The sequence below is a fragment of the Lolium perenne genome, chromosome 7 (assembly GCF_019359855.2).
Source record: "Lolium perenne isolate Kyuss_39 chromosome 7, Kyuss_2.0, whole genome shotgun sequence".
Lineage (NCBI taxonomy): Eukaryota > Viridiplantae > Streptophyta > Magnoliopsida > Poales > Poaceae > Lolium > Lolium perenne.
In genome coordinates this window covers 26,608,938-26,625,967 of record NC_067250.2, presented here as the reverse complement: position 1 = coordinate 26,625,967, position 17,030 = coordinate 26,608,938, and the positions used below count along the sequence as shown (strand labels likewise).

The following is a 17,030-nucleotide window of genomic DNA, read 5'->3' as shown; positions in this document are numbered from 1 at the left end:
GTAGACTTACCTGATAGCCAAAAGGCTGTCGAGAATAAATGGATCTTCAAGAGAAAAACAGATGTTGATGGTAATGTTACTGTCTATAAAGCTCGACTTGTCGCAAAGGGTTTCCGACAAATTCAAGGTGTTGACTACGATGAGACTTTCTCACCTGTAGCGAAGCTAAAGTTTGTGAGGATTTTGTTAGCAATAGCTGCATTTTTCGATTATGAGATTTGGCAGATGGATGTCAAAACGGCGTTCCTTAATGGTGACATTGAGGAAGAGTTGTATATGGTACAGCCCAAAGGTTTTGTTGATCCTAAAAATGCTAACAAGGTATGCAAACTTCAACGTTCCATTTATGGACTGAAGCAAGCATCCAGGAGTTGGAACCGACGCTTTGATAAGATGATCAAAGACTTCGGGTTTATACAGTGTCATGGAGAGGCCTGTATTTACAAGAAAGTGAGTGGGAGCTCTGTAGCATTCCTGATATTATATGTAGATGACATATTATTGATTGGGAATGATATAGAACTATTAAGCAGTGTAAAAGGTTATTTGAATAAGTATTTTTCAATGAAGGACCTTGGTGAAGCAGCGTACATTTTAGGCATCAAGATTTATAGAGATAGATCAAGACGCCTAATAGGGCTTTCACATAGTACATACCTGGACAAGATTCTAAAGAAGTTTAGAATGGATGAAAGTAAGAAAGGGTTCTTACCGATGTTGCCAGGTAAGGTCTTGAGTAAGACTCAAGGTCCGGCTACGGCAGAAGAAAGAGAGAGGATGAATCAGATCCCCTATGCCTCAGCAGTAGGCTCTATCATGTATGCCATGCTGTGTACCAGACCGGATATAGCACATGTTGTAATTTTGACTAGCAGATATCAAAGTGATCCAGGAATGAAACACTGGACAGCGGTCAAGAATATCCTAAAGTACTTGAAAAGAACTAAGGATATGTTTATCTGTTATGGCGGTGACCAAGAGCTCGTTGTAACCAGTTACACCGATACAAGTTGGAACACTGATCCTGATGACTCTAAGTCTCAGTCTGGGTACGTGTTTATATTGAATGGTGCTGCAGTAAGCTGGTGCAGCTCCAAGCAGTTAAGTCTTCAACAGAATCGGAATACATAGCGGCTTCGGAGGCTTCATCGGAAGCGGTATGGATGAAGAGGTTCATTGTTGAGCTTGGTGTGGTTCCTAGTGCATTGGACCCACTAGTCATCTATTGTGACAACATGGGTGCCATCGCCAATGCACAAGAACCAAGGTCACACAAGAAGCTGAAGCATATCAAGCTGCGCTTTCATTCGATTCGCGAGTACATCGAAGATGGAGAAGTAAAGATTTGTAAAGTACACACTGATCTGAAAGTGGCAGATCCGTTGACTAAAGCTCTCCCTAGGGCAAAGCATGACCAACACCAGAATGCCATGGGTGTTAGGTACCTTGCAATGTAATCTAGATTATTGACTCTAGTGCAAGTGGGATACTGTTGGAGATATGCCCAAGAGGCAATAATAAAATGGTTATTATATATCTTTATGTTTATGATAAATGTTTATATACCATGCTATAATTGTATTAACCGAAACATTGATACATGTGTGTTATGTAAACAACAAGGAGTCCCTAGTAAGCCTCTTGTATAACTAGCTTGTTGATTAATAGATGATCATAGTTTCACGATCATGAACATTGGATGTTATTAATAACAAGGTTATGTTATTATGTGAATGATGTAATGGACACACCCAAATAAGCGTAGCATAAGATCACGTCATCAAGTTCATTTGCTATAAGCTTTCGATACATAGTTACCTAGTCCTTTCGACCATGAGATCATGTAAATCACTTATGCCGGAAGGGTACTTTGATTACATCAAACGCCACTGCGTAAATGAGTGGTTATAAAGGTGGGATTAGGTATTCGGAAAGTATGAGTTGAGGCATATGGATCAACAGTGGGATTTGTCCATCCCGATGACGGATAGATATACTCTGGGCCCTCTCGGTGGAATGTCGTCTAATTAGCTTGCAAGCATATGAATGGTTTATAAGAGACCACATACCACGGTACGAGTAAAGAGTACTTGTCAGGAGACGAGGTTGAACAAGGTATAGAGATACCAATGATCAAACCTCGGACAAGTAAAATATCGCGTGACAAAGGGAATCGGTTTCGTATGTAAATGGTTCATTCGATCACTAAGTCATCGTTGAATATGTTGGAGCCATTATGGATCTCCAGATCTCGCTATTGGTTATTGGTCAGAGAGAAGTCTCAACCATGTCTGCATAGTTCGCGAACCGTAGGGTGACACACTTAAGGTTTGATGTCGTTTAAGTAGATATGGAATATGGAATGGAGTTCGAAGTTTTGTTTGGAGTCTCGGATGGGATCTAGGACATCACGAGGAGTTCCGAAATGGTCCGGAGAATGAGATTCATTTATAGGAAGTCATTTTATAAGTTTGAAAATGATCCGGTGCATTTATGGAAGGTTCAAGAAGGTTCTAGAAAAGTCCAGAAGAAATCACTATGGAAGGTGGAGTCCCGGAGGGACTCCACTAGCATGGTCGGCCAACCCTAAGGGGGAGGAGTCCTAGGTGGACTCCACCTAAGGTGGCCGGCCACCCCCCTCCAAGGAAAGGTGGGAGTCCCACCTTGAGTAGGACTCCCATCTTGAGTAGGTTTCCTACCTATGTCAAGTTTTGGTGTTGGGGTCTTATTCGAAGACTTGGACTACAACTCTTGGGGGCTTCCACCTATATAATGAGGAGCAAGGGGAGGGGGCCGGACACACCAAGCCTCTCTTGGCCGCAGCCCCCAAGTGGCCGACGCCCCAAGACCCCCCTCTCCCCAAACCCTAGCGCCCCTCCTCCACATATCTCTCCCGCAGCGCATAGGCGAAGCCCTGCCGGAGATCTCCACCACCACCGCCACCACGCCGTCGTGCTGCCGGGATTCCGAGGAGGATCTACTACTTCCGCTGCCCGCTGGAACGGGGAGGAGGACGTCGTCTTCATCAACACCATACGTGTGACCGAGTACGGAGGTGCTGCCCAATTGTGGCACCGTCAAGATCTTCTACGCGCTTTTGAAAGCGGCAAGTGATCATCTTCTGCAGCAACGAGATCTAATCTCGTAGGCTTTGGAAATCTTCAAGGGTTAGTCTCGTGATCCCCTCGTTGCTACCGTCTTCTAGATTAGATCTTGGCTTGTGTTTCGTTCTTGCGGTAGGAAATTTTTTGTTTTCTATGCTACGATTCCCATCATGGACAACCATGAAGACGGCGCCATGGACCTTGATGCCTCGACGACGATGATGGAGATCATGCACGTTCTTTGGAGATGAAGATCAAAGGCGTGAGATAAAAGGGCCATATCATATCACATTATGAATTGCATGTGATGTTATTCCTTTTTATGCATCTTGTATTGCTTAGGTCACGACGATCGCATTATAAGATGATCCCTCCTACTAAAACTCAAGATAATAAAGCGTTCGGCCTTGATTAGCACCTTTGCTAGGACTCGTTATTTCGAAGCAGCACGTGATGATCGGGTGTGATAGATTCAACGTGTGCATACAACGGGTGCAAGCCAGATTTGCACATGCAGGAACTAATGTTTAACTTGACGAGCTTAGCATGCACAAACATGACCTCGGAACACGGCAAACTGAAAGGTAAATCATGAGTCATATAGATGATATGATGTTGATGTTCGCCATTGAAGCTACATCATCTCTCGTGATGATCGGACTTGCTGTAGTGGATTTGGTTTGTGTAATCCCTAAGGCAACGTCAAAGAGGTGAGGTCGGCGTTCCGGCGCAGCGGCCTTCCACGTTCTGCGACCTCCTCTACGGGCACGACGACGTTGTCAGCAAGGTGGCAACAAGCACGCGATGCCCTGGTCTGCGACCTCCTATGCAGGCGTCGTCACAGAGGTGAGGCGAGCGTTCCGACACGGCGGCAACTCCGTGACGCAATGGTCCGCGACCTCCTGACGGCCGGGTCCGGCGCCCGCGGGTTCCTCGCGGCGTTGTTGTTCGCGCACGGCATGGAGTTGCTGCTCGCGGCAGGACGGGGCCGGCGGCGCGGCATGGATTTGTTGCTCGCAGATGGAGATGGGTTCCCTTCATCCGAGCCACAGCAAGACCGGTGGGCCGGAGGCATCACCGGCGCGAGCGGAGCGCGACAGTGGAGGAGCTGGGACGCGCGTAGACGCCGTGGATGCGGAGGGGCACCGATGCGGGCAATCGGTGCTCGGCCGGAGGGAGAGGCACGCCGAAGGCAGGATGAGCTAGGCGGCAAGGCGAGCAGTTCAGGTTGCCGGAGGTAGGTGGAGGGAGGAAGTTCCCGGGAAGAGACAAAGAGGGGAATTAAAAGGACAGAGAATAAAAAAGTGGTACTGTTAGGTGGGCCCCATCTCGATCTCAGCCCCACCTCTAACAGAAGTGGACCGCGAGGGGGACATCAAGCCATGTCATCACTGGGGGTCATAGAGTTAAAAATGCTGACTACTACCTCCGTCCTGGTTTACAGGGCCTACGTGTATCCCAAAATCATCAATTTGATCAATATAATATAATTTTTACAGTATAAAAATTATACCAGTAGAAAGTATAAAATATGAACTTTCTAATGATATATATTTTATAGTACATATCTTATGTTACGTTGGTGAAATTAGGATACCTGTAAACCCGGACGGAGGACTAACGTTTTGTTTGATTTATTACTCCATGTCTCAGAAATGGTACTGACTTAAAAAACTAACAGTACTGACTGATCAAGTTTACCTCAATTGTGGTAGTTTCTTGTAATTTACTTCTAAAGAGCAGTACTTATCTTCTGAGGCACCAAGAGCTTTTTCACGAGAGAAAAGAGAAAACAGTGTATTGAAAAAGTCAGAACAATAAATTAAAGTGGCCTTCTAATTTCTAACAATTTTAAATAAATTCTCTGGTAGGACTTTTTAATTACGGAGTAGTAGTATATAATCCCCAGCCGAAGGACGGAAGGAGTAGCCTCTTCCCCTTCGACTGCTCTGCTTCTACTATTGTACTACTACTTGCTATATCCACCGCAAACAGAGCACCGAGAGCGCAGGCAGCAACATGGAGATTTGCCCCTCGTCGCCCGTCCTGATCCTCAGCGACAACGATAGCGACGACGACGCCGCCACCCTCTCAAGGTCCGCCTCCGAGCGCTTCACCTCGTCCCTATGCACACAGGCCGAGGTCGAAGCCCTCTGCAAGAAGCATGGCGTCCCGCCGGAGTTCTCTGTGCAACCCGCCGTCGACCGGCGCGCGTGCACGCCGCCTCGTCGGGGGGCCATCTGCGTGTACGCGCACGCGCTCGAGGCCGGTCTGCGCTTCCCGCTTCACGCCTTCTTCTCCGAGGCGCTATCCCACTTCCGCCTCGCGCCGAGCCAGGTCACTCCCAACGGTTGGCGCGTCCTGGTGGGCTTCTTCGTGCTCTGCCACTCCGCCGGCGTGCCGCCATCGCTCGCCGTGTTCCGGCATTTTTTCTCTCTGTCCAGCAGGAGCGGCTGGTACGGCTTCAAGTGCAGGAAAGGCGCCGGAGCGCTCTTTACTGGCCTGACCAGTCCCAAATCCGACAAGGAGTGGAAAAGGGGCTTCTTCTTCCTGACCTCGCCGGAGCCATGGGCATGCCCCGTGCGCTGGGGCGACCCGCCGTCCAATATCTCCACGGCAGGCCCGGCGCTATCAAGCAATGATAAAAAATCGGTGGCAAAGCTGATCCACAAACACAGCGCCGCGGTTGATCTCCGCACTTTCCTCTCGGAGAACAATCTTGCGGCGGCCTTCTCCTCCAATATCGCCGGCGCGTCACCACCACTGCCACTCCAGCTCCCTCCTCCTTCTACTGGTTCAGAAGGTAAATAAATCGCGCTCGCTTTCAGCACTCCCGTTTGATTTTCCTTCGTCAGTTAGCAGATACGGAGTAGTTTACTGCCGTGATGTGTGCTAGGGTCCGATCTAATCCTGGACGAGGCTGTGGCTCCAGCCGAGAAGGTGAAAGCCGAGCCGGAATGGGGCACGCCGGAGTTGTCCCGTAAGAAGAGGAAACTGGAGGAGGTCGCCAGCACAAAATACGAACTTCGCCCTTCCGAGCGGAACACGTCACCTGCTGCTCCGACGATGTTGTCAATGCCCCAGGTATGCTATAGAACATGACTACATCCACGCGCTGCAGAAGGCGTTAACCGTCTGCTCACATCGTTTGTGCGTGTGGTGGCGGCGACGGCCGGCGCGTGCAGGTCCCGAAGCCCCTGGGCTACGCGCTGGAGCTGGACGAGAATCAGACGGCGACGGAACGCGACGCTGCCGCTCTGCGGGAGCAGCTCGAGGAGATGAAGCGGGTGATGGAGGCGGAGAGGGAGAAGGCCAAGGGCGAGCTGGCCGCGGCGAAGCAGGCGGCAAAGGTGGCGGTGGAGAGTGCCAAGACGGCGGCGGTGCAGCAGTTCCTGGAGTCCAAGGAGTACACGCGGCTGGTCGCTGAGCAAGCGCTGGCGGCGTACGAGCGCGGCGCGGAGGTCATGAAGCATGTCGCGCTCCGGCTGAACCCACGTCTAGACGCCGCCAAGCTGCTACTGCCGTTGCCGCTGGATTAACTCGTCGCGCCTCGACGCCGCCCGACTGATCATTCGACCTAATCAGCTAGCTCACCAATTAGCTTGGAACTCAGAGCCGCTTTTGTTGCGAAAATACAACTCTACATATACGTGGGTGTCTCGGGCTTATCCTGGACGTCCACTGCTGCATTAAGATTCGTGCAACCCCTTTTGTATTTTGCAGAGAACACCTTGCACTATACATTTTTCGTGTCAGCAAGTCCCTTCCTGTTTACATGACATACCCTACAGTCTTCACATTTCATAGAATGTTTACAGAGATATTTTGATTAGTTTGTACTATCATATTTTTTGTATGTAAAAAAACCTTAATTGGAATGTTTACAGCAAGGAATGAACATTAACTTAATTGGATCTGGACTAAAAAATATTCCAGTACGTTAACTGGACCTGGACCAATTTAACATGTATGAGCAAATCTCCATTGTTCAGATTTAGGAGTACAGTATGTTCTTTCGATATGGAACAATTAGATGTCCAGGATAAGACATAATTAGTTTGCAATCTGGTAGTTTTAGGAATCCCGTCGTCAAATCCAACCCGTTTCATTGATAGAACATGGAAGTAAATGAGCAAACATGGAAGCAAATCAAATACGTAATCTGGCTCTTGGCTTTGGTGAGGAATGATGAAAATCATCCGTGAAGAAAAAATGGAAAGAACAGAAACATCCATGAATTATGGAACTTATGCAACGCTAGAGGAAGAAAAATAAACCAATTCAGTCAACGACAAGGCTGAAATTATGGATCTGGAACATCCAAAATCAGGACGAAAGCTAGCACCACGCATAAAAAAATGAATCCAGATCCGGTTGTGCTCGCCGGCAGCCGCATCTCTTCTTTGATGTCCCCATTGATTTGAAGGAGACCGGTGTGGGGCATGGAGTTGGAGGCCGTTTTGGATCTTGGGTTCGTGACATTCATGCTCCCGGCGGCCGGTGTGATGGACGGCCTCGGGGTGGCAGCATGGCCGGGGATGCCAGATCCGGCGCGGTAGGCTGTGGATGAGGGAGAGCGGCGGTGGCGTGCTGCTACAGGAGGCGGTGGATGAGGGAGAGCGGCGGTGGCGTGGTGAGGTGGAGGAGGTGGATGCGGAGTGAAAGAGATTGGCACATGTCACATGGAAAATGAGGTGTACATGTTCACTTCAGTTTCTATATGGGTGAGAAGATGTACAATGTCCAGGATGTAGATGTAAATGTGCATATACGAATCTTGAAGCAACTGTGGCCTTTGGATAAGCCAGGGACACCCACCTATATGTAGTAAAACTGCGTTGGCTTTTGTTGATCTTTGTGTGACCACTTTTGTTTGATTGCATCCTTTTCCCCTAAATCTAGGCTGGTTATACTAGCTAGTTACCTTCATGGTTGTATAGATCCTAGCAGTGGCGAAGGACAAAAAAAAAACTGAGGTAGGTAAACTTTTAAGAACGCAAATGCTAAAATAGTCCTAAAACAATAATTATGCATATGGTTCAAACACAATCACTAAATATAATAAAAACAAAAACATATTTTTATTATAAATAGAACCAAAAAGAACATACCAATAATGCCTACTCAATGACTAAGCTTTACCTCTTTTTAAAAAATCTAATGTAATTCAAACACTTAAGACGTTTGATTATCTCTCATTTAATGCATAACTTGCTCTTGATTATCTTTGTTACGGAAAATTCTTTTCGATTGTTAATGCCCCCATGTGTAAACCAATTTCACCTTAATGGAGTGATAATGGGGTCGAAGAAATATGCCATGCCTTTTAAATATCTAGAAATCTCGAAAGTCTCCAATTTCGCGAGTATAAATAATAAATAACTAGAACTTATATTGTATATACTAAAGTTTAATCAATAATAAATTTATGTTATCAAGCAATGTTACTTATATGGGCGAGTCTCAATTTCAATGTAGTTGTAACTTATAAAAATAGTACTAATTATCAGTTTCAACCTAGTTGAAATTCATTAAATTCTTAGTTTCAACCTAGTGGACTCACTACGTTCTCAAACTGCACAAATCGCGAGGCAAAATCCAAAGGCTAAAAGCGTCGACTGATACATACTAAAAATCAGGCGCGTGATTTCTAGCCATTCCGTATTTATATTGAACATAGAATATGAGTCTATGTTTGAAGATAATAGTCTATGTTTTTGATTTGCAGTCGATTTTGCGCAGTGTTCACTGAAACAAGCATAACTTTTTCATACGGAGTCTGTTTTCGACGTATGACCACTCAAAATTTTCAAAAAAAAATAACACGCGCATATAAATGTATTCACCAAAAGCCCTACCTTGCCCTATTGGGAGCTTCGCCCTGGATCCTAGTATCCTAGGATATTAAGATTCTACCACCGGACTAAAACAATACTTATCACGTATCCTAATTTGGTGTGTACCCTAGTTTGGAGGAAATCGATAATATCTCGGTAGGGATATCTTCTCTTTCTTAATAGAAGGCTCCATAAAAAATAGAAGGCCCCATTTTGTTGGTATCCTAGCATCCTACGATATTAAGAGTGTTCTTTCTTGGCAGCGAATACACGAAACGTGCGATGATCGGCATAGTTAGGTTTAGTTATTTTTTAATATTTTATATTTGTGTCAATTATGGTTCAAACTATGTATTAGTTTTTGGAAAACCATGTTCCAAATTATATCTTCGTGTAAACCATGTTCCAATTATGTATTAGTTTGTGGAATGGAATGTTTCTTATCTTTATTTGATTTTCTATGCTTTTATTTGTATTTTAATTTAAAATATTTATCGGGGCCGCCGGTTTGGGGGCGCCGGTGTGGGAACAACTCCCCCAAATAAACGATGTAGTGTCAGCGTCCCCGATACGGAGGTGTCGGCACCTCTACCGGCGACTATTTGGGGGCCGCCGGTGGAGATGCTCTAAGCATAGTATTTATCACCTCTCCATTCCTCTTATGGTGTTGGAAAACATGCTCCAAGTCAAGAATATGTTATACCACTTCCTTAGAGCATCTATAGCAAGCTCGTAAAAGGCCTAAAACCGAAAAGAAACTGTCAGTTTACGGGTTCAGGCCGAAAAACGGCACCGATCAGTTACCGTAAACTAGGCAAAACCGATTTTCTTTTCCAGGCCGAGCCCGAAAACCCAAATCATTCTATATTTGTAGGGACGAACGAGCGAATCGAACGGTGGATCCATATCTAGGGCGCGCTGGAATTTCACCTCACGCAACTGCTCACTATCTCCATCCTCCCCCCGTGCCACCACCACACTCTGACGCCGGCACCGTCAGATTCGGCCGAGCCTGGCATCCCAGAGCTAGCGCAGGTCGCCTCGCGTTCGCCCGCGGTTCCTCGCCCAGCTCCGGGTGCCGCCGCCACCACGCCGGTCGAATCGAGGATGAGCTCTGATGACGAGTTCATCGACGTCGATCTGTCCGATTCATAGAGCTCGGATGATTCCGACCTCGATGAGCTGCTCCAGGTCGGCGAGGTGGATGCCATCATCCTCCTTCTCCCCATCAAGGAGCTAGAGGACCGCGCACAGCTGCTGAATCGGAGGCGCAACTCGGTGATTGGTCGGAACCACATCCAACGGAATCGCCTTCTCGGCCACGAGCAACTGATGGAGTACTACTTCGCCGAGGTACCTATCTATCCACCGCATCTATTCGGTAGGAGGTATCGCATGCGTCGTAGTTTGTTCGTCAAAATCGTGAAGGCTTGCGAAGCCAACTCAAATTACTTCAAGCAACATAGAAATGATGTCGGCGTGATGGGTTTCAGCCCCTTTCAAAAAATCTTGGCTTCCATGAGGGTTATTTCGTATGGCATCCCTACGGATTACACCGATGAGTATCTTCGAATTGGCGAAGATACAACCACAGAATTCGTGGATAGGTTTGCTCGCATGATTATCAAGTTGTTTGGGCCAACCTACCTTCGAACTCGCAATGAGGATGACACAAAAAGATTGATGGAGATAAATGAGAAAAGAGGTTAGCCTATATTGCTTGGTAGTCTTGATTGCATGCATTGGACATGGAATTTTTTTCCCAAGGCATGGCATGGACAGTACTGTGGAAAAAGCAAAGATTCTACCATTGTACTTGAGGCCGCCGTATCATAAGATTTGTGGATTTGTCATTATTTCTTTTGGTTTCCGGGAACACTCAATGACATCAATGTGCTGCAAAGATCCCCTTTATTTGCCAAACTAGCAAATAGGGAAGCACCCACTTGCAATTACAAGGTCATGAACAATGAATATACAACGGGATAAATCTAGCCAATGGCAACTATCCGGATTGGGCAACTTTTGTCAAGTCTGTGAAGGATCCCAAGAAAAATTAGAAGCTGAATTTGCCAAAGCTAAAGAAGCAGATCCCAAGGATATTGAGAGAGCTTTCAGTGTTTTGCAAGTAAGGTTTTCCATTGTTCGTGGCCCATCCTGGTTTTGGAAAAAAAAACCATTGTGAACATCATGACATGTTGTGTGATTATTCACAACCTGATCATCGACAATGAAAGGGAGTTAAGCCTGCCCTACTTCTATGACAATGTTGGCCCCGAGTGCAACCTCAATGCAATCCAAATCGCATTGAAACTTTCCTTGAAACGCATCGGCAGATTGAGAATGCCAGTACCCATGCCCAGCTCGTTTATGATATGAAAATGCACAACTACAGCGACATGGCCGTCGCCTTTGATCCTACCATTCCATTCATTTATGTGTGAGATGTATCATTGTTGAGACATTTGTTTGATTGTTCAAAAATTGTTGTAATATGGTTGAGACATTTCTTCATTTGTTCAATTTTTCAAAACTGTTGTAATAATTTGGTTGAGACATTTGTTTATCTCTTGTATTAATTATGATCGATTGTTGTATGTTCATGTTTTATACCATGTTGCATATGAATTCTATGAAAACCCCACTTTTACGGGTTTGGATGTCGCTAGTGCAGAACAGAGCCCATAAACCAAAAATGTATAACATAATATTTTCTTTTACATTTTTTCTTTACGGGCTTTGTTCTATTATGTTTTACAGTTTTGGTTTACGGGCTCTGTTATTCGCCTGCAATTTTCCGATCCGTAAACACGAGCTTGGTGAACTGAATTCAAGGTTTTCGGTTCGCGTGTTTAGTGGCTCTGCTAGAGATGCTCTTGCTAAAAGAATATGACATGCCACTATGTTTTTCTAGAAAATATGCTAGATGACTATTTTGTTTATTACATAAATTGATTGTATTTAAAAAAATAAAAATCTCATAATATTGTGATACTACGATATGATTGTACGATACGATATTGTTGACGAAAAAAACGATACCACCTAGTATCTCGATACTAAAACCTTGGTTACCAATCTATTATCTTTTTTTCATTTATTATTATGCCATGTCACTAAACCGTTTTGCGATTTGTGATGATACTACATATATTACTTCCACACATCGTCCTTTTTGTCGATGAAGCCGGAGGTCCTACGGATCTCCCCTTTTGCTTTCCAATGCCCACGCCGGCACCGCTAGCCACGGCTTGATCAGGCCCCGACGTATCATTGCCCTCCTGTCATCCCTACTCATCGTTAGGGAACATAGCCAATGACTGTTGCGTTGACTGCATATAGAACAACGGGTCTCCCTCGATGTCTGCCTGCGTCCACAACAGCTGCAACTCTATGAATGGATTTTGCTTCTCTGTGGCGGGATCCTCTGTCTTTGACCCGCCGACAAAGCCGCCGCCGTAGATCACCGCCTAAATTTTGGCGTTGGGGCGCTTCTCCCAGAAGGCCTATGGATCACCGGAAGTTAAATTATCTCGGTGCACAATAAAGAACACATGAGGGCAAGATAGAGAAGGAGCGTACCGGGATGGGAACCCTATCTGCCTGGTAGATTGCCCTCTTTTTCTCCTTTTCCTGCGTCCATTTACGTTGTGTCGCTGGGAGATGCCCTAAGCCATCGTTTGGAACTTTGAATTCGTATCTGGTTTGTATCTGGTGACACATCATCTGCATCGATCTTAGAGCATCTCTAGCAGAGTTCGTATAATGGGCTGAAACTGAAAAACTCCGGCGAGAATATGAGTTCTGGCCAAAACTGAGCTAGAACGGAGCCCGAACTCGCAGCCTGGCCCGTATAACGAGTTCGGGCCCACGAGAAACTGCGCGACCGCCCCGTATTAAAAGGGGCCGCGGAGGGGAGTTCAGTTTCCAAACCTACTCCCCTTCGCCGCTGCCGCCCCCTCGCTCCAGCTGCCCCGACGACAAATTCTCGCGTCTCCAGCACCGCATCGCCGCACATAGAGCTCCCCATGGCCAGCCGCGGAAGCTCCGCTAGGGGAGGAGGTAGTTTGGGCGGCGAGGACTCGCCGCTCCCCCCCTGTTTTCCGCACGGAGGAGGTGCGGCGCAAATGGGTCCGGTCGAAGGCCGCGCGCAAGCGCAGCGCTCGCAGATGGACCAAATGGGGGCTCACGCCACCCCCTTCACCCTCCGGCGTACGATAGGTCATCAGAGGAGGAGGATGCGGCGCTGGTGAGGATAATCTTTTCCACCGATGACTATGTCCACGACGACGAGGAGGAGGAGGCCGTCATCGCACAGTTGGCCGTCTCCGACGTGGAGGCGCGAGCATGCTGGCACCGGGAGGAGGCCAGCGCCGTCCGCCAGGTCCACGGGTATGAGGCGGCGCGCCGGGAGGCACGCGTCCGCCGCGTGAAGCTGGAGATCGTCGAGCTCGACGCGGACTAGGAGCTCCACGCGTCCGCCGCCTCGCCTTCCTCCGCCACCACTTCTGCCGCCGCGCGTAGAGGCCTCCGGGGCCGAATTTTGGGCAAAATTAGCTCGCGTAGTTACGGATACTAGTTAATTTAGGTTATTAGTTCAAATTATGTAAAGTTTGGTGCTCAATCGGAGCAACAACTATCATCTATATGTGCTCATCGATGAATTCTCCCGCGAGAATTTCAATTTCGTTTTGTTAGTTCCTATTTTACAATTTCTGTTCTGCGCGACTACCAAAATCGAACGAACTAACGTTTTCGGGAGACTGAATTACAGTTTTTCGGTTACTACTAGAGATGCTCTTTGATGATCTGATCGTGCTAATCACGGAAAGTACACCATGATGGAAATTAGACAAGTTGCAACAGTAGAATCTGAGGAACTAGCTAGCTACTAGTACCTGATTACATGAAATAGGTTGGAGCAAGCAACAGAAACCTCAAACGCGCGGAACTGTTCCAGTTCAAAAGATCAACTAATTAGTAAGTTAATTGTCAAACCGCAGGACCAAGCCACCGGGGTAGTTCACCGTGCCGCACGTTCCAGCACTTGAACGCCATCAGCGCACCGTCGCCCTCTCGGCGTCAACGCTCTCCCGCTCCGCCTTCGCCACATTTTATCAACGCCGCGAGCTCGGCTCTCATCTTCTCCAATGCCGCTTCAGCTCTCTGTTTGGCCGCGGCGAGCTCGACGTTCGCCTTCTGCTGCTTCCCTGCTGCCCGCTTCGACGCCGCAAGTTCGGCCTTCACCGCGGCGTGCTTGGCCTTTTCCTGTTCCAGCAGTTCCGCCAATGCGGATATCGTGTTCTTCGCGGCCTGCACACAAACAATATGATCCGACTTGTGACATGAATTGATCTGTTCCTGAACAATTTGAAGTTGCATTTGCTAGCATACCTTGAGATCGTCGGAAGGTTCCTCCGCCGCAGGCAACGAGCAGCCGTGGGCCGAAGGAGGCGTGTTCACTAGTACCACAGGAGCTGGCCGACCCTCACCCTCATTGTCATCTCTTTCGTCCAGACTCCTCTTCTTCCCGCACAACGGCGCCGACCCCGTGTCCGGCTTGCTTTTCACCTTGTTCGACGATGCTGACGTTTGCGCTGCCGCCGCCTTTTCCTCCCGAATGTTCATCATCATGTCGTAGTCGGTGGGATCAATCCCTTCGGAACTGGCGGAAGTACGTACACAAGAGGGCCCCGGCGGAGGCGTCGCCGGTGCCGGCGATGGGAGAGATATCTTGGCGGCGGCAAGACTGCTGTCGCGAAGATACGTCCTGAGATCAACGGGGGCGGCGCCGTGAGTACGCAGCAGAATAGCTGCCGATCTCTTCTCCTCGCCGGTGAGCACCGGTTCCACCAAGGAGCTCTTTGAAGGCTTGCCCCACAGCACTGGGCAAGGCCACGGCGTCGACGACGAGAGGAAGAAGAAGCCGTGCTTCCAACCCTTGATGGAATCCGGCATCCCCGCAAAGCGCAGGCCAGAGGTGTCTTTGGATCGGAAAAAGTACCAGCTGCTCTTGTGGTTGGACAGAAGGAAGAAGTGCCGGAACACCCCTAGCGACGGCGGCACGCCCGCGTAGTAGCAGAGCACGACGAATCCAGCCATGATGCGCCATGCGTTGGGTGCGACCTGGGTAGGCGCGATGCCGAAGTGGTCGAGCGCGTCGCAGAAGAATGGGTGCAGCGGGACGCGCATCCCGGCCTCCAACGCCTGTGTGTACACGCAGATGGCACCCGGTGGCGGGAGCGAGCTCGCGCGCAGGTCGCCGGCGGGGCGCACTGTGTACTGATCCATGGGGACGCCGTACTTCTTGCACACCGCGTCGACCTTGTCCTGCGTGCGTAGGTGTGAGACGACGCCCTCGGCGTCGGCAGGAATAGGGAGGACGGCGTCAGCGGCGTAGTTTCCCTTGTCGTTGTCGGGGATGGTGGCGCAGCAGTCTGGGTTGTCGTCGGAGGAGTCGACGCGGTAGTCAGGGTCATCGTTGTTGTCAGAGGAGGAGGAGGAGGAGGAAGAGGAAGAGGAGGAAGAGGAGCAAGGCATCGCGTGCGGCGGGCGCGGCGCTCAACATGTCCGTTCCGAGTGGCAGTGATGTTCAAGGAGGCGGAACAGGAAGAGGGGAAGTATTTTTTTTTCTTGAAATGAGGAAATAGGGAATTCTGGGAAAGAGATGAAGTGACCGGTGGACGAGCACAAGCGTAATGATTCTTGGTGTTTCAGTGTTTGGTTCCCGAGGAGCTGTTCCTTGTTGGGTGTTGACGGGTCTGGAGATCAACAAATTGATACGTAGCCCTCATTTCCCCCTTCTCTCAGTAGCTTGAAAGGCATCCCTAGCAAGCCGGGCGGATCCCGACCCCTCTCCGGCGGTGCAGCCGGCCGGAGATGGCGAGGGAAAGGCGCCGAAGTAGATGTAGGTAGGTTTAGTGGTCCCGTAGTGGCGTCTTGGAGTAGGCCACCAGTTCTTTCCCGTTAGATCTGGTGCATCCCGTGGTTGGGTGGTGCAGCGGCGTGGCTCCGGTGGCGACTGCACGTCCTCAATCCAGGCATTTCGGCAAATAAGGCGGGTCCTCGAGCTTCTCGATGTGGTGGCGCAGCATCCGGGAGCGAATCACGGTGGCTTTTCGCTCGCGTCCGTGGTGGGCGATGAGCACAACGGCCGGGGTGAGCTCGGTCAATAAGCGCTGGCTCCGGCAGCTAAAACTCCTTCTCCCTGGTGTCCTCTTGGCCGGCCGTGGCGGCGAGGGACAGGGCACCGACGACGACTGCGAGTTCATGCAGTGGCGGACCCAGAGAAACTAATGAATGGGGGCACATCAATTGAGTGGGGGCATTCCTTGCCTAAAATCTAAACATATACTACTGAAATTCAGATTTTTGAATGGGGGCCTATGCCCCCACTCAGCTCTACTTGGGTCCGCCCCTGAGTTCATGGCGGCCGTCGAGACTCGTGCTGCTTCCTTGAGCTATCACACGATGACCACGGGATGGTCACCGATCTTGGATGCCAAAGATTGGCATCAGCTGACGGCTCGACGCAAGAGATGTGTCGCAGCAACCTCCTTCAGAGGCCTCTCTCTGATGATGCGGCGGCGACGCCTGGCACCGGCTTTCTCCCAAGTGGCCATGCCCCAGCGAGGATGTTGGTGGTCGCCGGCGCAATTCATCCTACTACAGCGGTGTGGAAGAGGGACTGATTGCTTTTCTGCAAATTTTTTAGAGGTCCTCTATGCAAAATCCAGGGACTTGAGTGTAATTTTATTTTTCTTGTTGTCCCTTTATGTAACTTGTACCACCGCTTCGACTAATGGAACATAGTCTAGGTCCTTCCAGACCTTGCCTTTTCAGAAAAAAAGTCAACAAATTGATGAATTGAATACTCGTCGGCCACACAACGAAAAATTCTCCTTTTTTAGTCTTTTTTTTTTTCTTCAGAACACCGTGTGCGAACATACAATGTTTGGATGTACACATACATAATTCTTCTCAAATATTTTCCAATATTTTTTAGCAGTGGGGGGTGTATTTCTGTGTTTATGCTTTCTTTAGTCTTTGTGTGATAGTTATGATTATGGCTACTCCCTCCATTCGAGAA

General features: G+C 48.6%; 2 protein-coding genes across 3 annotated transcripts; one reads left to right on the top strand and one right to left on the bottom strand.

The window, feature by feature from the left end:
- The first annotated feature begins 5,071 nt into the window (after positions 1–5,071).
- On the top strand, positions 5,072–7,078 carry LOC127318020 (uncharacterized). Of its 2 annotated transcripts, none has more exons than XM_051348632.2 (3): positions 5,072–5,907; positions 6,037–6,188; positions 6,290–7,078. In XM_051348632.2, the coding sequence occupies exons 1-3, from the start codon at positions 5,124–5,126 to the stop codon at positions 6,641–6,643; spliced, it is 1,290 nt and encodes a 429-aa protein (XP_051204592.1). In that variant the 5' UTR covers positions 5,072–5,123; the 3' UTR covers positions 6,644–7,078. The 2 variants fall into 2 exon arrangements, with proteins under 2 accessions (XP_051204592.1, XP_051204591.1); XM_051348631.2 differs by having other exon boundaries at positions 5,073–5,907; positions 6,001–6,188; positions 6,290–6,810.
- A 6,790-nt stretch (positions 7,079–13,868) lies between these two features.
- Positions 13,869–15,885, bottom strand: LOC127318021 (uncharacterized). The gene is made up of 2 exons (XM_051348633.2): positions 14,336–15,885; positions 13,869–14,254 (listed from the first exon to the last, which is right to left on the bottom strand). The coding sequence occupies exons 1-2, from the start codon at positions 15,479–15,481 to the stop codon at positions 14,024–14,026; spliced, it is 1,377 nt and encodes a 458-aa protein (XP_051204593.1). The 5' UTR covers positions 15,482–15,885; the 3' UTR covers positions 13,869–14,023.
- Positions 15,886–17,030: the final 1,145 nt, after the last annotated feature.